Here is a 22,571-nt window from a genome sequence, read left to right as displayed (position 1 = left end):
AAGGCAGCCAACACATAGCATATTGATGTGGGAGCTCACTGAAAGTAACAGATTATTTTGTATGACATGTTCCTCTCATTCATCAGTTGTCAATTTCTGAGGGGTGCCTCCCACATGCAATGAGTAGGAATCTGTTTGTCTCAAGATAAGGAAGTGGAGAAGTGATATTGTCACGTGATAAGAGTGACTGTAGAAGGTGTTTGGATTGGTAATTGGATTTATTGAACTCCTAAATAGCTCATGACTACACTTTATAAATCACTGTCAGGGACAGACTAGTTCCCAGTCACAGTCTTCACTGCACTGCTTCGTAGTGGCTTCCAGCGGCAGATTTTCCCTTCCTTTGGGTTCCTGAACTGTCCTTGCCCTCAGTTGTTGCAAATCTCAACTGACTGACTGCCTGCAGACCCTCTCTTGACTAACTGACTCTCTACTTGGGCTGACTGTCTCTCTAGCTCCCAGGTTGGGGCCATCTCACACCAACCTCCTACTCTTCTAACTGCCATATCAGGAATGTTTTATAATGACAGCTGATCCTCATTATATAACTTCAACATGGACCCAACAGAAAACATCTCTCCCAACAGTTCTTTTGTTGTTGCATGACATAACTGTTGGTACGGACTGCACAAAGAATACCGCTTCCAACAGCTCTTCTTTGTTGTGGTCATTACCTAGGAATGGACATGTTTGCAGAGCTGTTCCTTAGCAACAGCTGTCTCTATTGGCTTCACATTTCTGGCTTTCAGCAGACATGCCACAGTACAATGAAAGGCAAAAGCATGTTGCTGCTGTCTAATTATAGCAACTGGCCCTAGTCAGAAAGGAAGGTGGGTGCAAATTTAAATTGGCCTGTAACAGAAAATAGCATTGAAATAACAAACAGTGTACAATGATATTTATCATGCAGGCATGTTCAACTGATTGTCCAAAACAGTTATTCTGGCCTTGTCTGAAGCTCAGTTGGCAGAACAGTAGAGATGGTAATACTGAGGCTGACACGTTGAGTATGGAGGACAGATTATATGGTCAGTGACATGATGCAAGCGATGCATGTCATTGACTGTTTATCAGTGTTAAGGAATTTCAGACATATAAAAATCTCATTGGTTACACAAGGAGAAATTCATGCATGTATATAAATTGTAAATTTTTCCCTGTGCTTAATCTTTGAAGCGCTATTCCATGAAGACATATTGGGGAGTGGAGGTGTAACTCGACCATTCTTGACCTCACTACTAGATGGAGGTGAGTGGTTGGCTTCACGTTCCAGCTGCTTTACCCCTGGGGAAAGAGCTGCTGGTACTCATTAAATAGGTAGCTGGATGAGCCCCAGAGCTGTGCTGGATGTTACGAAGAAGAGAAAAATCTTGTCCCTGCCAGGAATTGAACCCTGGCTGTCCAGCCTATAGCCTGTTGCTGTACTGACTGAGATATCCCAACTTTTGTTCAATCATATTTATATTATACAGACATATATACCAGTACTTCAGATCTGTATTTACAATTCATACAAGAACGTGATGTATTTAACCCTTAATTGTGGAAGCAGGTTAGAATAACTCCACCATAGCCCTGTCAGTCATAGAAGGTGACAAAAAGGAAACCTGGTGCCTGGGGGTATAACTGGGCCACCCCATCAATGATGGACATAAATACAGGGATCCTCCAGGTTGGGTGGGGGGTGAACCCAAGGCTGATGACCTTGCTCTAAAGAGAATGTTGTTGCAAACTCCAAAGAAGTGAAACTTCTAAGGAAGGCTGTGGCTCAAAATGGCTGTTTTGCTGCTGATGATGATGATGATACATAAGACAAAGTTCTGTATTTTATTAATACATGAAATGTGGTTAATTAATTGAATTAACAAATCAGTTCATTTACAAAATCATAATTTCCTGCACCATTATAATAGATGTAGTGGTGTGTAAAGAAAAATGTTACAGGTTTTACTTTTCTCTTTACTTCAGTATTATCAAAGGAACAAAGCACTTTGCTAATCCATCACATTTATTAAAATGATACACCTCCTCCCAAGTAAATTGTGTCAGTGTATCCACCATCAGCATAAAATGGCTGGTCACCGTTGATTACAATTGTTCTGTAGTCTGTAATTTTTACCCTTCCTTCTTTCTTTTCTGCAGTAACTGTTCATGCCTTGCTGGCAGCCTACAGACATCTCTGTGCCCATATTTCATGAACTAATTAAACATAAAAGCTTGTGTGTATTATTTCCAGAGCTTAGACACAAGTCTGTTCAAACTAATAGACAGGCAATACATGAAGACACAGATTACCTATTAATAATTTGTATTCATATCTGTTTAACCAAAAATTTGGAACTTAAACTTGGTATGGGATATATATATTTCACCTCCTTCCCCCCCAACAAAATGTATTGTCTAAATATAGGGGTGCATATATTATGCTGAGGCATACATTATGCAAGTGAATATGGTACTTCAGATAGTGGGAATTTCCAGAAAGAAATTGTGTCTGTAACAGGCTCTAATCATATTACGTAATCTGTAAATTAAAATTCTGAATGTACAAATGATAGATTCATTTTGAATAATGATGCCTTGTTCAGTGATATAAATACCTTGTCAGATTTGGGGTTCTCATGCCAGTAACAGTGAAGAACACTGTCTCCTGGTGTGTGAAGCCATGCATCACATTCCAGAAGATAGTACTCATATTTTTCACATATTCTTGGCTTGTGCAGGAAAATATGGAAACTGAAACTGCCCATGTTAACTTGCAGATATACCCAATGGTGAGACTGTGGAAGTTGAGGATCCAGTAAAGTTGAATGAGATGATGCAGCTAGCTTCACCATCAGGGGTCCATCTCCCACCAGCATTGCGAGCAGACACAGCAGGGAAGATCATGGCCCTACTCTCTGAGATTGGTAGCAGCAGTCTAGTGGATCCTCAGTGTAGCGAAAACTTTCATCCTTGTCCGTGGTGCTCTGGAAGACTTATTACGGTATAAAGTAAGTGTGTGCAAATAATGCCTTATTTGTATTTGTTTCATTAAATCACAAATAGAAGTGATGCTGAACTATATTTGTGTAAATGATGCATAATGGCCTGTCTGAAAATTTAAAACACAATGGAAGTTTCTAAATACGTGCACAGGTGCAGACTGTTGTTCCATTGAGGATGCTGTCATACCTAGGAACAAAGTTCCCCATCTTATTGTTTAGTCTCAAATAATTTTGTTTTGAGTACTGATCAAATGAACATACTGACTCTCATCTGTGAAGTTTCTTTTTTACTTAATTTTTATTAAATTTCTTGTAACTCTTTTTCATGTATCCCTAGATGATTGTATAGGCGTAGCATATTCCAGGCTGTTTCAGGAGTTCCTTTATTGAAAGAAACCCTCAGAGTGCAATTTCCGTCGGATCCCTCATTGTGAACCACCTGAACCATTCCTCTTTGGTTTATATGTTGCTATCTTAGTTTGGTAGTTATTCTGTAGTGTAAGGAAATACTTAGCTTCAAGTAACCAGCAAGCACTAGCCCCTCTTCCTTGTTGAGAATTTGTAACCATACTTTGGACTTCACTAATAGATTTTAGCTCAGACCCTGTACCAGTTTTTGCATTTGTACCTCCAGTGCTGATTTGGCAATCTTGTGACTAGCTGTGGTATTATTTAATGGCCTTCACCACAGAATTAATGTTCCTCAATATTGACTGTAGTCATATCTTTTCTTTCTTTGTTATCTTCTCAAAATCCTGTAACATGATAGAGATGACAATACTTTCACTTAACTTTGCAAAGCTGTAATACTGATTATCCTGACATGTCTTAAATTTTCTGAATCAAAAGAAAACCTTACATATGCATGTGAATACTAATGCACATGCACGCAGACACGTGCACGCATGCACACAACATTAGAACATACATGACCCATTCAAAATATAGTATGAGCTGAACTGAGAACACTGAATAACAGCAAACTGCTGAAGACAGAATAACTTAATCATTGCGCCCAACATTTCCGAACTATACAGTTCTTTATTGGAGTCCTTCATAACACAACAACATAACAGTCAAGGTTAATATTACCTTAGCTATGTGTTTCAGCTTTTTAAAGCCATCATCAGGCAAAACGCATGATTACTATATTCACACCATTGAACTGCAGTTTCATTGTGATAGTAAAGCTGGATACTTGATAACTCTTACATTATAAAATACAAGGTATAAAAATAGAATGAATTCTAAACTTATTATGAAACAAAAGTTATGGGATTAAATATGGTTAAAAACTATTTATGTGATATTGCGTATCATGAAGTCAGATGTTGCAATCTTGTTATATTCCCATGGACATAATAGTATATTCAGGACTTGTATGCATATAGTAAACTGCTTGGAGGCCCATGGTATAGATGTGGTATTATTTGATATTAATTGTTTGGCCGATTCCTCATTTTATAAGGTATTTTGTCCACTCCGTTGGTAAATACAGACGCACACATGAAGTGTATGGATGTTGATTTATCAGTCTGTTGCCTGTAGTCAAGTTTTGTGTTGCAGAAAAAGCAGCTGTATGACACATGTCACCATTTGTTCATTAAACAGAAAACTCTTTCCTGTTGTATGTCAGAAACATCATTCAGAGTACATCATACATTTAGGAGGTAGTTTTGCAGAATAGAAGTCAAATTTGTTGAGTGAAATTTGTGGTATGATGGTTTTGATTCCCATCAAATGTGGAAAATAAAATCTAGTAACTTCCTAATGATGATATAGTGAGATAGGTTACTGTCTGAGGATGATAAACTGTGAAAGATGTTTTAGATACATCTAAAGTTAATGTGACATGTTTTAGGCCAAGCCAAAAGACTGTGATCCCCCCCTCAGGTTACTGGTGATCTGTAAAATACATGTGTGAAGTCAGTTTTGTCAGTTATTTGCACTTCATCTGTGATGGTGACAACATGAAGCAAACAGGTTGCTCTAGATTCCCATTTAGGAGGTGCTTAGTTTGAAACTCAGCCCAGACACTGGATATCCTGTTCGAGATTTTCATGGCTTTCATCCTTTCCTCCAGACAAATGCCAGGGTAGTACCTTGTTTAGGACACATCTGCTTCCAAGTCCTTTCCAATTTGTCACACATCCTTCTGTTTGATGCATTTGAGTCCTGACAGCATTATTAAATAACACACAAAAAGAATTTCTTTTGCCAGTGACTGTGTTTGATAACATAAAATAATCTTTTATTAGATGCACATCTGAGAATGATTCGATTCCAGTAATTATTATTGAATCAACCTTTTTCACAAACCTTGAGAATAAATTCTTCTGACTAAATGTAGTCAGAAACATATCTTTTCCTTCGGCAGTTGAATTGACTGTCCTTTTCTAAATTTATCTGCTACCATTAAGGTAAAAGGTCATGGCCGCGCCATAGCTCAAGCAGTTAGTTGCTGGCTTCCCACCGCAGCAGCCCAGGTTCGATCCCGGGTCTGGTCAAGTTGGATTTGTGGTGGACAGAGTGCCTCTGGGGCAGGTTTTCTCCGAGTACTTCGGTTTCCCCTACCAATCTTCATTCCACCAATTGCTCCACAATCACCCTCACCTCTGGGGGTGGTACAATAGGCCAGAAGTGGCCGCAGTACAAGGGTCTTCGTCCCACCCCAATAGCAATAAAAAAAAAGGTATCTCGAAGTACTTACATATCACATATATTAATAACAGTGTCTGTAACAACGGTGTTCAAAAATACAGTGTCACATGTACTTTTATCATGACAAGGCTATGATTTAAACATTGCAGTTACGCAGAAAAATTCCATGTTAGAATTACATAAGCTTTGTAAGATATCCCAGTATAGTTCTGTATAACACCATGTGATGTCCCTGAAATCGGACACAGCAGATCAATTCATGCCCTTTCTTTTGCTGCATTTTAGTGCAATAAACATAGCTGAAGACAATACTTAATTCTATAGATCTCATCTCAACAGGTGGGTACAGGTGAGGTGGAAGCAGTGAAGCTGTTGCACTGAACTGTAGTATTTATAATAACAGACTTGTAGTACTGTTGCTGCATAGTGAGAGAGAGGGAAGTGTATAAGGAAAGAAACCATGCAGGAAGAATCATTTTGCCGAATGTCGTGATCGAGTGGGTAGCTCTCCTGCTTTGCATATGTGAGGTCTTGGGTTAATATCTCAGCCTGGAGAATGACTATCCCAGCTGAAGTTTTTTTGGTTTTCCTCACTACCTCCAGAGAAATTTTGGATGACAGCATCATTGCATAAACTGTAAATAAAAAACTAATAATAATTCTTTCCTTATCATACTAAATTATTTTAATTTTTTATATAATGCTTATTGTAAATATATTATAACTCAGTATCTCTGTCACTGTGCTGCTAGAAAACTTCATGCCACTTGTTTAGAAATGCTTAAGCAAAGGTTTTGACTGCAAAGTATTTCTTAGTTTGCAGACCCCTGTATCCTGAGTTCTTTTCATTTTGTACTTTACAGACAAGGATCTCCCAACTGAGACAAGATACTATATGGTCTGTATAAGCCTGGGATATCCAGGGCACAACAGTCAGAAAGTTAAAGAACTCTAACCTGGATTGTGTAATTATTAAATTCAGAACCATAAATTTATGTTTTTAGAAGGTGCTTTACATTTGTATATTTCTTGTTTGCAAAAAAATCTTATTTCAGTTTTGTTGTAGTAACATCTTGTTGTACACGTACATTTAATTAAACATGCTGAAATCTCAGATGCTCTGTTCAGCATTTAGTACGCTCTTGTAGTAGGTGCCTTTAAAATTTTTATGTAACTGAATACCAGAAAGCTTGTGTATAATTAAATCCTTTAATTAATCTTTTTTTTTCCCTTGGCTCTACAGCCCCAGTGGGCCTAGGCCTACCTCCATGAACTTCTCCGAATTAATCATTTAGTAAACACATTTCTCAGTTGATTATCATTGCATATAATAAATGGCAACAGCTTGTTTCTGCACTGATGAATAACGGTTTATTTTGAGTTGTTACAAATCAAGGTATAAAATGAATATAAAATAATGGTAACAACATGTAGACATTCAAGGAGCATTAAGGGTATACAGAACTAGGTTAAAGTGTACATTCTTAATCAAAGAACATAACTCTGCTACTGAGAATGGAAACTGTATTTGGGCTTAAATTTGTGCTTTTAACTGTCATGTGCTATTCCAAGTGCCCTACAAACTTCCTGAAGTATGAGGTAAAGGTAAAGTTATTCCTGTGCAGTAACTTGCCATGAAGATGTGTAAGGGGAATATCATAAGCACAAACTCATCAACCGAAGACCATCTTAGCAGATGGTACAGACTTGCTGGCTGTATTATGTACCATATACTTTTGTGTGTGGTGAGATTAATTCAATTATATGGGCAGGTATGCAGGGAAGATGGTCGCTCAGCCCCACAAGACGTGATAAAAGAATGGATCTGAGGTCAGTGGGAACAGTAGGCAGGAAAATGACCCTTTTCAGCACCTCAGAATGTTCTTTACATTACAGAAGGGAGTGGAGTTGTAATGAAAGACAGCCCCTTTCAGAGTCACAGAGATCACTCAAACCTATGGGAGGATGTAAAGAAATTGAACCTGGTGTGGTCCAGTAGGAACACTGGGCAGGAAAACAGTCCTTTTCAGGGCTCCAGTGTGTTCTATGACAGTGACAGAAAAGGCCCATGTTTTCTCACAGTTCCATGTTTTCCTATGATGAAAACGTGCAGAGGGTCATTTTCTTGCATACCGTTCCCATTGATCCTGACTGGGTTCTATGTTTTTTACCTCCCTCCCCTGGGTCTCAGTAACCAACTTCTGTAATCTGCCTCTGTAACTGAACCAGTTCCACACTCCACATACTTCAGCCTTTAAGATGAAGACAGCATGTTTTGTCAAAAAGTCAGTATCCACTTACAAGACTACACAGTGTCAATCCAGAAGACCACAGTCTGAACAACCACTGCCATGTAACTTCAAAACTTTTATAAAGTCAAAGAATTTTCCTTGTGAGACATTTGCAACTATTATGTGTACAGCTTTATTGTATAACTTTCAACAAACTCCATAGAGAGGAGTCCTTGAGAAGCTAAGAAATTCCCTGCATATTATGGAACCAAAGGTAAGAACCCACCAATCTTCCCTATGTATTTATCTTATCTCCTGTTTGTACTATATGCATGGCTGATATCAGACTCCTCCTTTGATCATCCTAAAAATGTTTGATGAAAAGTACAAACTTTGAAGCTTCTAATTATTCATTTTTCTGGGGAAATTGTCCATCATAAAAATACGCTGAGTATGGTTATCCCATCATACATCAAGTTACCTCCCTTAAGGTCTGTATTAATTTCTCATTTCTTCATTCTTGCTGAATGCCTTGCACATACCATATGCATTATTTTCAACACATAATACAAGTATATTGCAAGTAATGTAATTTATGCAGTTCTCCATTTGGAGTGATATAATTTTCTCCATCTGTGTTACTTTTTATTCCATTTGTTCAAATATTCTCAACATTTGCTTCTCCAACACCTAAATTCTACCCTGTCCCCTCAGCGTACAGACCAAATTTCATATTCATGTAAAATGACAATTATAGCTTTTTGTATTTTGTGAACAGCTTAAGGAGTTAAGTGGTTAGAATGCGTCTAGATGTCGTACATATTTCCAACCATGCTGTTGTAGATATACGCAATTAAATATTAGATATAATGACAGTCAGCAGTGCAAATTTATATGTTGTGCTTGCTAGATCTTACTTCAGAGTGTCACAGGAATGTTCTGATTGCTTGATAGCTGCCCTGGCTTCTAGGTTTTGTGAGTAAACATGGTAGATCCTAGCAAGAAGATGCATGTCAGTGATGAGGAGGTGTTATATGAACTTTTGCAAGAGAATAAATATAGTGATAGTGAAATAAATGTGAACATTTTGTCATTGAACAGAATGTCAGCTCTGATGAAGAAGAAAAGGTCAGTAGCGTGCAGCATTGCACATGGGCAAAATCATGTGCTGAGCAATTCACAGTTCAGCAGACATTTTAAACAAAATCTGTAAATCCCAGTATGGTTAAAAATTAGGCATTACCTTTGCAAGAAAGCCCACTCATTATTTTGGTACAATATGTGACAATCTCATGATCTGTATGTCACAGTAGCAAGAGTGAAACAGAATAATTGAGGTTTGTTCATGTGCTTCCTAAACGCTTTCTTGGTTATTTTGTATACTTCATTCATCTTCTTGTTCCTTTATGTCAGACAAATCTACGTAGCAAAGCTGACTACATTTCAGATATCCCAATAAGCAGCGTGTAAATCAGAACACATCTCTCCCAACGCCTCTTCTATTACTGTAACACGCAGGTGTTGCATGGACCACATACAGAATACCGCTTGGCAGTTAGTCCATTGGTGTGGGATAGGAATCTGTTACCTAGCAGTGGGTGTTGTTTACAGAGTCATTACTTAGCAATGGGTCTACATGCTACAATACTAAAGAAGCAATATATAGACAGAAAGGATGTGGCACGAAGAGGCAGTAGTATAATTTGAAGTAGTATCCTAGCTTTTGCCAGGAGAGACCGAGGAAAACTACAAGCAACCATAGTCAGGAGACTCAGTGTCCTGTTCAGATTTGAATCAACTTCACAAATACATATTGCACATGTAATAACCTGAGCCAACTTTCTTTGTACGATGCATACTTTTCAGGATATAAATGTCTCTTTGTTTCCAAACCAGGGCTGTGAAGTTGCCTCTACTCCAGAAGTGAGCCAAATACTCCTATTATCCATGACTCATTTTCATTCTCTCTGCTTCTACATAACCTGACCATTTCCCATCTTTTCCCACTTCTACCCTGAAACCTTTGTATTCGCCTGTTAGACTGCATGCTCTCATTACCCGGAGGACTACAACATGTTTGTATGTGAAACTGTTCTACAGTCTACCACTAATTCTTCAGAGATTCTGGTAAATTGTGACTTATCTCTATGATTAGGGCCATACAAAACACATTTCAGGTAGTGATGTCAGACAGTGGGTGAATTGTTTTGCATGAGCTTCCAAATATTGATGATAATACCCGATTCTCTCGTGCACTTACAGCTGGAGGACATCTATGAATACAGCAAGAAAACACTCAGTGGACAGTGTGCTGGTTGATACGAATTCTCAAGCCAGAAAAGTGGACAACCACTTGACCCTTCCCACTTTGCCCCTGAAGTCTTGCCAGTGAAATACAAGTATGGAAACTTATTATGGAGTTTGAATTATGAAATCCAACAACCATGATTGAATAATAAATGACTTAATTGACCTGTAGGCATAATGGAAATATTTTTCTTGTAACACCTATCTGTAAATACATTTGGGATATAGAATAGTTGCATATCAGTTCTAACCCTTGACCCCCTTCCTCTCAGTGATAAGAAATTAACTCACAACTCTCATGTGGGGTAATCCTTTGTCAGTGTATGCATCAGATTGCTTGCAAGATCTTAAAAAATTGTTTATATTTTTGCAATAGCAACTCAATGTAATCTGAGCCATGAGCCATCGACATAAAGGACTGCTTTTAACATGAATTCATCAAGTAGACTGGGTGACAAATATATTTTTAAATGCCCATGTGCTGGGCACTTGAGACAATAAAGGTTAATGATGGAATTTTTTGAATTTATGATAAGAAAAAGTGCTGGTGTTGCATACTGCTCTGTATTGGCAGAAAAGAATGCTCTGTATTTCATAGTCTCTCATCCAGAGAATTTTAAGGAAGGTCAGCAAGTTGCTACAGAAGTAGTTGTGTAAAAGATATCATGAATTCATCAGAATTGTATGATTTTTCATAGTCTCTGTTTCAAATCCCATGGTTATAGAACTGCAACACTAAAATCTGTAAAAGAAAAGTCCTCTTCATGATACTCTGTACTTCTTTACAAAGAAAGCTCAAGGGCATGGTAATTTGAGAATTTTTAGAAACAAAAACAAAAATTTTGCTTGAAATGTATGAGCATGTGCAAAACTACTGCTATCAGTATGGATGGGGCAGTTATACACTTGCAGATCCAGTTTTCAATTGGAACATTAATTTTTATTCTCACGAACAATACTGGCAAATACAGAAGCTGTCATCACCCAATTCTGCCACATGTTTTGAATATGACATCATGGGTGCTTCACTACCAACCAGACTCAAATCCAGCTACACAGCAATGGAAACATTCCAGTTCACCCCAAGCCTCCTTAAGGGCATACAAAGGAAACGGGCAACCGCAATTTCCGAGAATTTGTATCAGCCTTAGTTGAACACGTGTTTCTGAGTGGACCAGCGCAAATTGAGGAAACGGCAACGCATCTCGTGGAAAGGCTGATAAACTCAACTTCCAGGCAACGGAGCATGCTAGTCTTCTCACGATTGCGTTGCCGCGTGGTTTCCTAATGTCAGCTGTTCAGTAGCGCGCTTCAGTGATGCAGTTATTTCTCAAGATGGCAGGAAAGCTTGAAGAACCTACTAATCTGTTTTCGTGCAGAGCCTGGTATATATGACAAACTCCACCCAGACCATGCTAGGCAGGACAGAATTGATTTGGCTTGGGAAAGAATTTCTCATGAGACGAAGTAGTCGGGATCCAGGTTAAGTTCTTTCGAAAAAATTATAAGCGCCTCAGTTTAAATTGTCATAGAAGAACGGACGCGCCCATTGGTTTCCTAATATTGTATTTAAGCATTCTGTTGCATTACTATATCATTCATTTCACATATATTTCCGTCTTAAAATTATTATACAGCCACCCTTCCACGTTACATGGTTCGGCTGTATACGGCTATCATCAGGTATCTTCTGTCTTAATAAAATTGTTCCTTATGGTCGTCGACCTATTCTCACGCCATCTCATCCGGTCTCAACTGCAACCATTAATGGCAGGATCAGTATTATTATCTTTCACTGCAGAAGGTAAGTGCACGAAATTAAAAAATACAATCATCCATTGCGACGGACGAACATACCCACTTAAGATGATGTGAGCAACTAATCAAACATAAGTAAGATTTGAGGTTTTCAACGGCGGTGACTATGAAGAATGCCGTCTTCTGGGATATGGCGCCATGTAGATATTGTGTAAACCGACGTTTCGGAGGAAAGTATCGCCTCCATCTTCAGGGTATGAAAAAATCCGCGAGCGAGGAACACAGTAGCTACGCGGAGCCGTATCCCAGAAGACGGCATTCTTCATAATCAAACATAAGTTTCCTCAGTGTGCGTCTGCTAAGCTGGAAACAAGTTGCCTGCTTGATATCGGAGACATTTCTCGGATATTGAGGTTGCGTTGCGGTTGACAGTTTCCTTGGTGCGCCCTCGGCCAAGCGTTCAGCATACCCAATTGTCAACCCAGAAGTCCGTAATCAGTCACTACCACGTGACCACTCTCAAAAGTTTCGATAGCTCGACGGCATGCAAGTATCGAGGTAACAGTCGGTAGGCTGTTGTAGAGTAGATCGAGCAGATGACGATAGGGAAGAAATTGAGATTATTTTTTCTTTTCTTTTGGATTGTAATTAAGTTCCGAATGCCTGTTAATGAAATTAGCATTCGTAGAAAATGCACGCAATTAGCACATTTACGTGTTCTGATGTATTTGTGAATGAAGTATGTTGGTGAATGAGGTGTACCTGGTTTTTTATATTTTCAGGTATCCGACAAAATGCGTAATTATGTATATTCATTTGTAATGTTGGACAATCGTCAGCTTTGCCAGGGAATACGTTTTTGCACAAGTATTATTTTTGAAATTACAAATTTTTAGCATATATCTTGTTAAATGCGATTTAATCGCTACACTTGACTCTTTAATTTAACTTCCAGAAGATGTGAAACTTTGACATCATTTTAGTGCCAACATCTGACATGTTTCAGGAAACATGATTCGCATTACTGTCACTTGCTGGAAGATATTCAGGATGTTTTTTGACATTTATTTTTGAACTTCCAGTTTTGATTTGAAGCCTCTGAATTTATTTGTGCTGTCATAACTAAGGAATTTTCCATGGGAAGTAGGTTGCTTTGCCTAATGTTTGCATGATTCAGAAGGTTAACCACTATAAATTTGTTATGCACAGCAGTAATGGTAGCATGGATACATAGATGAGTAATTATGGATAATTGGTTGGCCTTGATGAGTTTCTTGGAGAGCAAACAGATCACAGTTCCATGCACTGCATAGAAAAATTATGTGGTTTGTTACTCACAAAGTTGGCTCAAGCAGTAATGCTTGGCACTGCGGTAAAATGGTAACTAACCGCCTGAGTTACCTATGGTGTAGTCTGCTGTTAGTGTTATTGCATTTCTCTGTTATAAATAGCTGAGTGCTCTGTCATAAATTTGTAAAAGGGGTTGGAAGGTATAATAAAATCTTATGAACTTGGGTGGGGATGAAACAAGAAATGCATGCAAAATTTGGGTTGGAAAATTGTACGTGAAAAGACCATTTGCGAGACTAAGGCTTCCATATAAGGATAATGGACTAAATTTATATAAGTTCCGATTAACTAGCTAATTGCAATAATAATAATAATAATAATAACCCTGTTTTGGAAGCCATTGGTCACTTGGCTTGTCATATGTTTATCCCAATTGTATGGAACCCAGAGGTTCATTATTGAGTTCTTAAGAACCTGCCATTCCACCCAATCCTGGTCAATTTGAGTCCAGTCCATACCCTCACACCTTTGTTCTTTAAGATCAATTTTTAGATCCTTACATCTGTACCAAGGTTTCCACAGAAGTCTTCCATTCAGGTTTTCTGATTGAAATTGTGCCCACATTTTTTAATTTTTACAGTTCTGCTGCATCTCCTCATCTGTTCCACCTTGATATGATAGCTCTAATAATATTTTCTGAAGAATACGAGGGGGTACCCAAAAGAAACCGAACTTATTTTTTTTTTAACTTATTTATTCAAGTTTTAAGCACAAACCTTCAATCCCCTTCAAAGTACTTGCCACTTACACTAATACACTTGTCTAGTCTTTTATTCCATTTTTCAAAACATTGTCTAAATTCATCTTTTGAGATGCTTGACAGCGCTTCCGTCATTTTTTCCTTCACCTCAGCAACATCAGCAAAACGCTTTCGTTTCATGTCTCTTTTCATTTGAGGAAACAAAAAAAGGCGCACAGGGCCAGGTCAGGTGAATATGGAGGGTGAGGAACAGGGGTCATACCATTTTTCGTCAAGAATTGTCATACAGACAGGACTGTGTGAGCAGGGGCATTGTCATGATGGAAAAACCAGTCACCCGACTGCCACAAATCTGGCCGCTTCCGCTGCAAACTGTTGCACAATCTTTTCAAAACTTCCAAGTAGAAAGCCTGGTCAACTGTCTGACCATGCGGAACAAACTCTGAATGGACGACTCCTCTCACATCGAAAAAACAAATCAGCATTGTTTTCATGTTTGATTTCACCTGACGAGCTTTCTTGGGGCGAGGCGAACTTGAAGTCTTCCACTGGCTTGATTGTTGCTTTGATTCAGGATTGTAAGCATAGCACCAGGTTTCGTCACCGGTGATAATTAAAAAAAAAAAAATTTTGATCATTTCGGGACTCTTCTTTCAAAGCACAGCATGCTTCCATGCGACCTTGTTTTTGTTCAGCAGTCAGCAGTCGTGGCACGAATTTCGCAGCCACCCTTTTGATTCCCAAATCTTCTGTCAAAATTCACTGAACTGAGCTCCAAGTCACTCCCGACATCTCCACAATTTCTTCAATGGTCCGTCGTCGATCTTCCTTGATGATTTCACGAATTTTTTCAACAGTTTCATGTGTTTGGGCCGTGGAAGGACGACCAGAACGAGGTTTGTCATCAATTGACATTTCACCATTTTTGAAACGGGAAAACCACTCAAACACTTGAGTTTTCCCCATAACATCGTCGTTGTACGCCATTTTTAACATTTCAAGGTTTCTGTTCAACTTTTCCCGAGCAAAAAGCAGAATTTCGCCGCCGCACGCTGTTCACGAAAATCAGCCATTGCAAAAACGATGATCACACAAAACAGTTGTCGCTATAAACTCTGCCGAAACTAGTCCTTACCTTCTGAAGCAATGGTAGTCGGCTTATCGACTCAGGAATGTTAGCTCTATGCGCTCATAGCGGCAAAACGCGGAACTACAAAAGCTCTGCCCACAAAAAAATTTGTTCGGTTTCTTTTGGGTACCCCATCGTACACATGGTGAAGCCCCTCATTATGCGTTTTTCTTCATCATCCTTTTGCTTTCTTTCTGTTATATCCAGTCATTCTCTTCATCATTCTGCTGTCAGATCACCTTCACTCTGTGTTCTTCTCTCAATGTTAGAAATCAGGTTTCACTATCATCCAAGAGAACAGATATATTTACAATTTTGTATTTTTCAGTTATCAAGTTTTTAGACTGGAAGTGGCAAGATAAAATCAGCCTCCTATCAGTTTCCAAAAGCTCTTTCTACGGGGGTAAAGCTAATGGGAGTGTCATGCAGTTTACCTCCCACCATCTAGAGCTGTAATTAATCATCCATGGATTCATTATATTTTTGGTTTATTTAACAACATTTTAGTACAGTATACTCCTCATTATATAGTATCAAAGTGTCTGGAGTTGTCATGCAACTGACAAATATTTCAAAGATCATTTAGCATTTTATGAAGATACTTAAAAAATAAAGTTGAAAAATGCATATGTGCACCAACCATGTGGTAGTTCTTCCAGCAGCCACTGACAGCACTGCCTATCATCCTCCCAGATGCAGACATTATTGCAGTCATATTTATGTGTGAATATAGTGGACGTTAGTTGAAATTGTGATTGTGTTTCATTGTATCCCCAAGTATAATTAGAATGATCAAGTCAAGTAGGATGAAATGGCCATGGCATGTAGCACAAACGGGGGAGAAGAGGAATCCATATAGGATATTGGTGGGAAAGCTAGAAGGAAAGAGACTACTAGGAAGACCAAGATGAAGGTGGCCGGACAATATTAAAATGGATCTTAGAGAGATAGGATGGGATGGACTGGATCAATCTGGCTCAGGATAGGAACCAGTGGAGGGCTCATGCGAAGACAGTAATGAACCTTCAGGTTCCATAAAATGCTGGGAAGTTCCTGTGTAGCTGCACAATTTGAGGCTTCTCAAAAAGAGCTCAGTTCCATGTGTCACATGTCCTGAGAAGACACCCACAGAAAAACTAATGCAAAAACTTTTATTTTTAACTTCAAAGCAGAACATAGAAATACAAAAAGATGGGGAAATGATTAAAATTGGTTGCTGTAAGAATTCTTCTCATACAACCTGCAGATTCATGTAACTAACATACCCTATTCCTCATACATCCTGAATTGTGAGGAATTTACTGTATCCCAAACTATATATAGTGTCAGATGTTAAAATGGTAAGTGAATAGTGAATTAGAATGGTTGTGGAAGAAAGCATCAGATGGTCAGATTGGAAATACTATTGTAGCATATGCCTGAGGGAAGCTGTGAAACACTTTGAGTCAGGGTATTGTGTCCTGGCGGAGATTTAAGGTAGACACCTTTAGAATAAGAGAAGTGTCATTGCCTGAACCAACTTGTTGAGAATGCATATAGCTATACTCCCACTTCCCCATTCATTCTAATGGTGGGTGCTTATTTAAGTTGAAGGACAACTTTACCTTACCTGTAACTTTACTGTGTGGTAGAAAGCTTTTCAGAGTTTTATAATATGCTTTTACTTCATCCATGACTGTTTTTTAGTTGTTCATCTCATGTCCTTATAGAGTAAACTCCTGGTTATCCAGTATCCAAGGATTTGGAATTTTTCTGAAGTTATTCAGAAACAATTTTTTTATGTTGACATGTTTACCCACCACGTGGTAGTTCTCCTTGCTATCACTACCAATGCTTCCTGTTCTCTGTTTTGCAAGTGGCATTACTGTACAGGCTAGTTGAATTTGTGATTATGTTGTAGGTTATTCATCCAAAATCTTCGATCCATCAGTTCACTGTGTCACCTAGGATGATTCCCACAGAAGAACCAAAGCAAAAGCATATGTATTTGACTTTGTACTAGGTTTTTATAATTTATATAATGGATACATCCCAATCCCCATACAAGTCGGATTAGGGGGAATTTACTGTATTTAAAATCTTTCACATTTCTGAAGTTGCCTTTAAATCATGATTTTGCTATACTTTCTGCTGCTGAAGCTGGTACAGCGATGAGCCCAGGTTCAGTTCACAGGACTGTAAGATTTTTCTCTTCTTGACAGCATCCATACCGACTCTGGAATCCACCCATCCTCCTATCCAATGGTTACTGGGGAGTTCTTCCCTTAAGGTAAAGAGGCAGATGTGTGAAGTTGACCACCCATCTCCATCTAGTGCTGAGGTTAAGAAAGGTTAAACCTCCACGCCCACACATGTCTTCATGGCATAGTCCTTAACTATTTAAGCGTAGGTACAACTTTAACTTTTACTTTCTGTTGATGAAACATGAGCATATTCTTATCTGTGTGTGTATTTTTAGATTCATCTCCTTACTGGCATATAATAAAGTAGCTGTAAAAACAGGTAAAGCTATCCCTGTAACAGGCCGTGGAATCCCATAGGGTTGTGAGACATCTAGGCTCCCACATTTTCTAGACACTCAACCCACAGATGGCGGTGAGATTGTCAGCCTTATGCACCAGCTGCCCTTTAGCCCTAGGAATATTCCTGGTACTCATTTCTATTAGAGGCTGAGTCTACCCGAGGGGCATAGTGCAGCTGGAAGGATTAGGTCAATTGAAAAATCCAATGACCTCATCGGGAATTGAACCTACGACCTTACAGTAAAGTAGGTGTACTTTTTCTTTGTCATATTTGTTTGTTGATGTGTTGCATTACTCTGGATAGAATGAATAAGTATGCTGATTTCAGACTAATATTTCACCTCCTTCTCTGATCAAGAAACTAATTTTAGCAGAACTGAATTTTATATTCTGTGCTAACTTAAGGTCATGTGTCTGATTATTCGACATTTCCCAGAAATGAAAAATAAACTGAGAAAAATCTTATTGCACTGCTGAAAACTTTCAGGTTAAGCTTTTTTTTTTGTACTAATGCTACTATTGGCAAAATTCTCCCTTCAAGAGCAGAACTAGTCATAAAGAAGCAGCAAAAGTGTAGTCAGTGACTTGACTTGGTACCACAAGCACTTGGGGTATGTTTAGTGGGTTCTTCCTGGGGCAGAAGTTATTGAATTTTTAAATTGACCACTTTCCTCTTTTAGTGATGAGGTTGATAATGTTTTGAGCCTTGCTATCTTGCCTGAAGCATACACTGTAACTTCCCTGCAGCCAGTTATTTGTTCCTTCTTTCAGGGGAGAGAATAATTTACAAATTCAGCATTCATTTGACTAAAAGCTTTTGGGTTGCATTGTGTAATTATAATAGAACCTTTAATGTTGTCAGATATGTTTTTCAGGATGGTATGAGGTGTGATGAGAAGAATTTTCAGACTGGACTTTTTCTTTATATGTACACATTAAATATTTCCTTGTGACTCAGTACAGTGAGAGCAGCAGTTCTGCCACATTTGAAAGCATTATGGATGTCCTGTGATTTGATCTCAGCAAGTGTAGGCTACAGTTTTTTTTATCATTATAATGTCATACCTTTCCTCAGAGTAATAACTTTAGTCTTGAAACCAAACGTCACATGGGGAAGAGGTACAGAAGGTGGGGGACAACACTCACTAAGTACCCAACCAGAAATTCCTGCACAGTCAGAGCAAATTGAGTAGGATTATTGTCATCATGGAGAAACTGGCTTCTCTGGATGTTTTCTTCTGCCAGAAGTTTTCCCATGTATGCCAGAGAACACTGTGCACTGATGTAAATTTACGGTTTGTACTTGTGAGATGAACTCCTGATCCATGGTTCCATTGATGTTGAAAAACAGTGCCTACAGCATTTATTGTCTTCAGTGAAAGTAATACCACTTTTTATCTAAAAAAAAATGTGTATTTCAGTTTTGATCATTGTCTCCTCTCTGAAATCATGTTTTTCCAAATATTTAATTTCTTGGGGTGGGGGTTGGGGATGCAAGTAGCACTGTGCTTCATCATGTCGCTTCTAGGTTTTTGAAATTATTTACTTGTAGAAAGCAGTTTTCTGGGATTTGGCACCGTGTATATGTGGTGTTAACCGACGTTTCGGAGGAAGGTATCGCCCCCATCTTCAGGGTAGAAGAAAAAAAATATAAGAAATCTGCAAGCGAAGAGACCGTGAGAACCGGTAAAAGCAGACTGAAAGCCTCAAATCTTACACATTTACTTGTAATTCAGCAAATTGTATTCTGCCAACTTCTAGCACAAGAACTCTGTACTTACTTCAGTATAGGCACTTTGCAGCCAGTCCAGAAAATTTTTAGTTATGCCTCACATATTGTGTGAAATCAGAACTTCACAGCAAGTAATTGCAAGTCCTAATATAATGATCGTGCCCTCTTTGTGTGTTTTTAAGGATATTCTGTAACTGTCATGGCAGATTATTGATTGAGCAGCCGTTATAAAGGACACATTCCAAAGAATGGCTGACCCGTCGTCAGAGGAAGATGGCCTGTTAAGGGAGTGGGCCCCTCTAACTGGGTTCCTCCAACAGATCCCACTGAAGGCCCAGAGAGGGCTTTTCACGCACAACCTGAATCTGACGTGTGTTGACATACTGCCAGAATTCATTGCTGTTGGGACCAGTCTTGGCTTAGTGTACTGGTATAACCGGAAGAAGGGAGACTTGCAAAGGTTGCGTTGTGAGGTAAGTTTCTTTTTCTTTTTTAACTAAAGCAGAAGGGGTCCAGTTATAATTCTGAATTAAAGTTGGCTTAGTTCACTAGTTGAAGAAAATGCCACTTGTCACATGCTTGTACATTTTTCTGTAAAAGCATTTTTCAGATACTGTAATCATTTGTAACTGTAGGGTTTATATTATTGTGAAGTGCCTTATTGTGCAAAATTATAATGAGTAAACCCATGGTGCGAGCAGTCATTCTAGTCTCCACTCAATATTGAAAAGCAGCAGTGAGCTAATACCATAGCTTATAGGGATGGGAGTGGACATGCTCCTGTGTGACAGCTTCGCATATGTAATATTCATGAAAAAATATTGCCTGTTAAATATTTTGAGAGGAGAGATATGTCAGGTCTTCCTATATGTAATCTTCTGCTGTTGAGGTAGTCTTTCTCAGTGATGATTTTGAGTCACTGAACTTTGCACATTTGTGAACATGAGGTAAAGTTTTCTGAAGGATGAACGCTTTTAGGGGTATAGAATTCTGTTCTGGGGTTTGTGTTCGTTTCTCTTCTTCTGATCAGAGTAATCAGAACATTCCGAACTAGATCCAAAAAGAAATGCTGGCTTAACTTACTCAATTTTGGCTGCCATCTCCTTCAAAATAGTTTACTTGGGAATGTATACAGCAATCCCATCTTTTGTTCTGTGTTTCAAAAGCACCATGGAAGTCGTCATTCATGCTGTCGCGTGCTTCTTGTAATTCCCTTTAGATGTCAGGCATTGTTTCAAAACGTCCCTTCAGTTTCATTTTAAATTTTCGAGACAAAGCAAAATCAGAGGGGGCTAAGTCTGGGTAGTAGGGAGGATGGGGAATGATAACCATGTTGTTAGCCACAAACTCTGTGGTTTTCAAGGAAGTTTGTGCGGGCGCATTGTTGTGATGTAAATATCAGTTGACTTTCACTAGACTACATGATGTTGTGTATCAGAAGATATAACTCTTTGTAGTCACCACATATACAACAGATTTCACTACATTTACACACATTTCACTTAACTTTTGCATAGTATGCTTTCTGAGCACAAATAATTTTTGCTCTGGGATATCAGTATAGTAGTAAGAGAAAAGCCAGGTCTACTTCTTTCATATTTGGATTTTTCTAAGCTCAGAAAAAGTTTTGAAAATATAAGTAAGATATTTTCATTCACTAAAAAGGTGCATGACTAAAATTTTTGAGGTTTATAAGTGAAAATGTTCTGTACAAGCTTGTTTTATGAAAGGAATGTATCAGATATGGTGATTTGTTTCCAGAACACAGGATCACCTATTACATGTGTTAAAGTGATCTCTACAGTGGACTATATGGTGGCTGCAGGCAATGATCAGGGGATAGTGACTGTGTTCCAGATTCCTAAGACACCACCTGATGGTCTTCCAGAAAGTATGAAACCAAAGAAGAATAAACAAGTATGTCATACATTCATCTCTTTTTCTTTTGTTTCCATCCATATGTAACAGTCATCACCAGTGCCTGGATTTTGATGACCTAAAAATATTTTCAAAATGACCGAAAAAATACAGAAAAATAACCTACAAAATGACCGAAAATCCAGAAAATGACTGAAAAATCCAGAAAAATTATCTAAAAGTTAAAAAGTGGCCTAAAAATGTATCATGTTTGGAAAATCTACTAATTGTTTTAAAATGTATTTTTGATCTTTATTAACACTGTGAACTCAACGTTAATCTTTTAAATTTGTCCTCGTTTTTGTGTTGAAAATTAAACAATATATGATTGAATTTGAAGCTAAATGTTTTAATATGATTTTTTTCCTACTGTGTTGGAACGCTTAGCAGATGTACATATATGATATATATTCCAATAATTAAGTGTCACCTCATTCAGCGTTTCAATAGATGACTGTCAGCATGTGGAGATTCTCGAAAGTGAGAGAGCACCTCTTGTCTGACAGCACATTCTTGTACTTGGAGAAACTCCTTTCCACATCTGCAGACACAGTGGGAGCGTATTTGAAGTGTACCAAATCACTAGCAGTAAGTTCCCCTTTAATATTGAAAGTGCTGAAGGACCCTCCTGTCAGAATTCGAGAAATGTTGTGTAATGTTTCATAACTTGCATATATCTAGAACATGTTTCATTTTTCTTGACACCATTTTACTAATGTCCCCTGACAATTTCTCCAAATCACTGGCTATTTTTTTCAACAGAGTGAACGAATCTTCTAGCGTTGCTCCTTTCCCCCTATAAGCATTTGATTCCTTCCATCAAGGGACTGAAATTTGCCTTTATTAAGGCCAACTGTCCTTCCATTTCACTGCATGAGAACTGTTCCTGAGCAGCTTCAATTGCCCTCATCCTCGGTCTTTATTGAATTTACAGCGTTTTTCACTACCTGAAAATGATCGCTAAGGTAAATTGTAGCATCAATCCATGTTCCCCACCTTGTGATGATGGGTTCTGGGGGCAGTGGGACGCCAAGAAGCTATAGACTTAAACTGCATTTTACGAGCTGCAGCCTTGAAAATCTTCGTCCGCTACACAAGGACATCCACTTGAGGAAATCTTGATCTCACTTCCTCACTCTGTGCAGTACGTGTGCTAGGCAAGTAACATGCACCAATTTCGTATAAAACGACTTTATTGACTTGCCTGATTTTAAAATATATGGGGCTGCATCGGTCACAAAAAGCAAGACGACGTCATGTCGTATACCTACTAGCCA

General features: G+C 38.5%; 2 protein-coding genes across 8 annotated transcripts in view; both read left to right on the top strand.

Moving 5' to 3' along the window:
• Positions 1 to 10,416, top strand: part of LOC111866235 (golgin subfamily A member 2) — a 37,437-nt gene extending 27,021 nt beyond the window's left edge. For 2 of the 3 annotated variants that reach the window (XM_023854999.2, XM_023854997.2), the window contains exons 14-15: positions 2,763 to 2,993; positions 6,512 to 6,866. In XM_023854999.2, coding sequence (XP_023710767.1) covers positions 2,763 to 2,992 — 230 coding nt within the window. In that variant the 3' untranslated portion in view covers position 2,993; positions 6,512 to 6,866. Of the gene's footprint in view, positions 1 to 2,762; positions 2,994 to 6,511; positions 6,867 to 10,141 lie in introns of those variants that run through there. The other variant, XM_023854998.2, reaches the window with a different exon arrangement.
• Positions 10,417 to 12,510: 2,094 nt separating this feature from the next.
• LOC111866239 (tectonin beta-propeller repeat-containing protein 2) overlaps positions 12,511 to 22,571 on the top strand; it is a 76,849-nt gene continuing 66,788 nt past the window's right edge. Inside the window, exons 1-4 of one of the 5 annotated variants that reach the window (XM_023855006.2) lie at positions 12,511 to 12,726; positions 17,325 to 17,392; positions 19,560 to 19,850; positions 21,139 to 21,294. In XM_023855006.2, the coding sequence (XP_023710774.1) occupies positions 19,626 to 19,850; positions 21,139 to 21,294 (381 nt within the window). In that variant the 5' untranslated portion in view covers positions 12,511 to 12,726; positions 17,325 to 17,392; positions 19,560 to 19,625. Of the gene's footprint in view, positions 12,727 to 17,324; positions 17,509 to 19,559; positions 19,851 to 21,138; positions 21,295 to 22,571 lie in introns of those variants that run through there. The other 4 variants (XM_033752175.1, XM_023855008.2, XM_023855005.2 and 1 more) reach the window with 4 other exon arrangements.

The sequence above is a fragment of the Cryptotermes secundus genome, unplaced genomic scaffold (assembly GCF_002891405.2).
Source record: "Cryptotermes secundus unplaced genomic scaffold, Csec_1.0 scaffold872, whole genome shotgun sequence".
Lineage (NCBI taxonomy): Eukaryota > Metazoa > Arthropoda > Insecta > Blattodea > Kalotermitidae > Cryptotermes > Cryptotermes secundus.
Note: the sequence above shows the minus strand (reverse complement) of the source record. Positions and strands in the feature narration are given on the sequence as shown.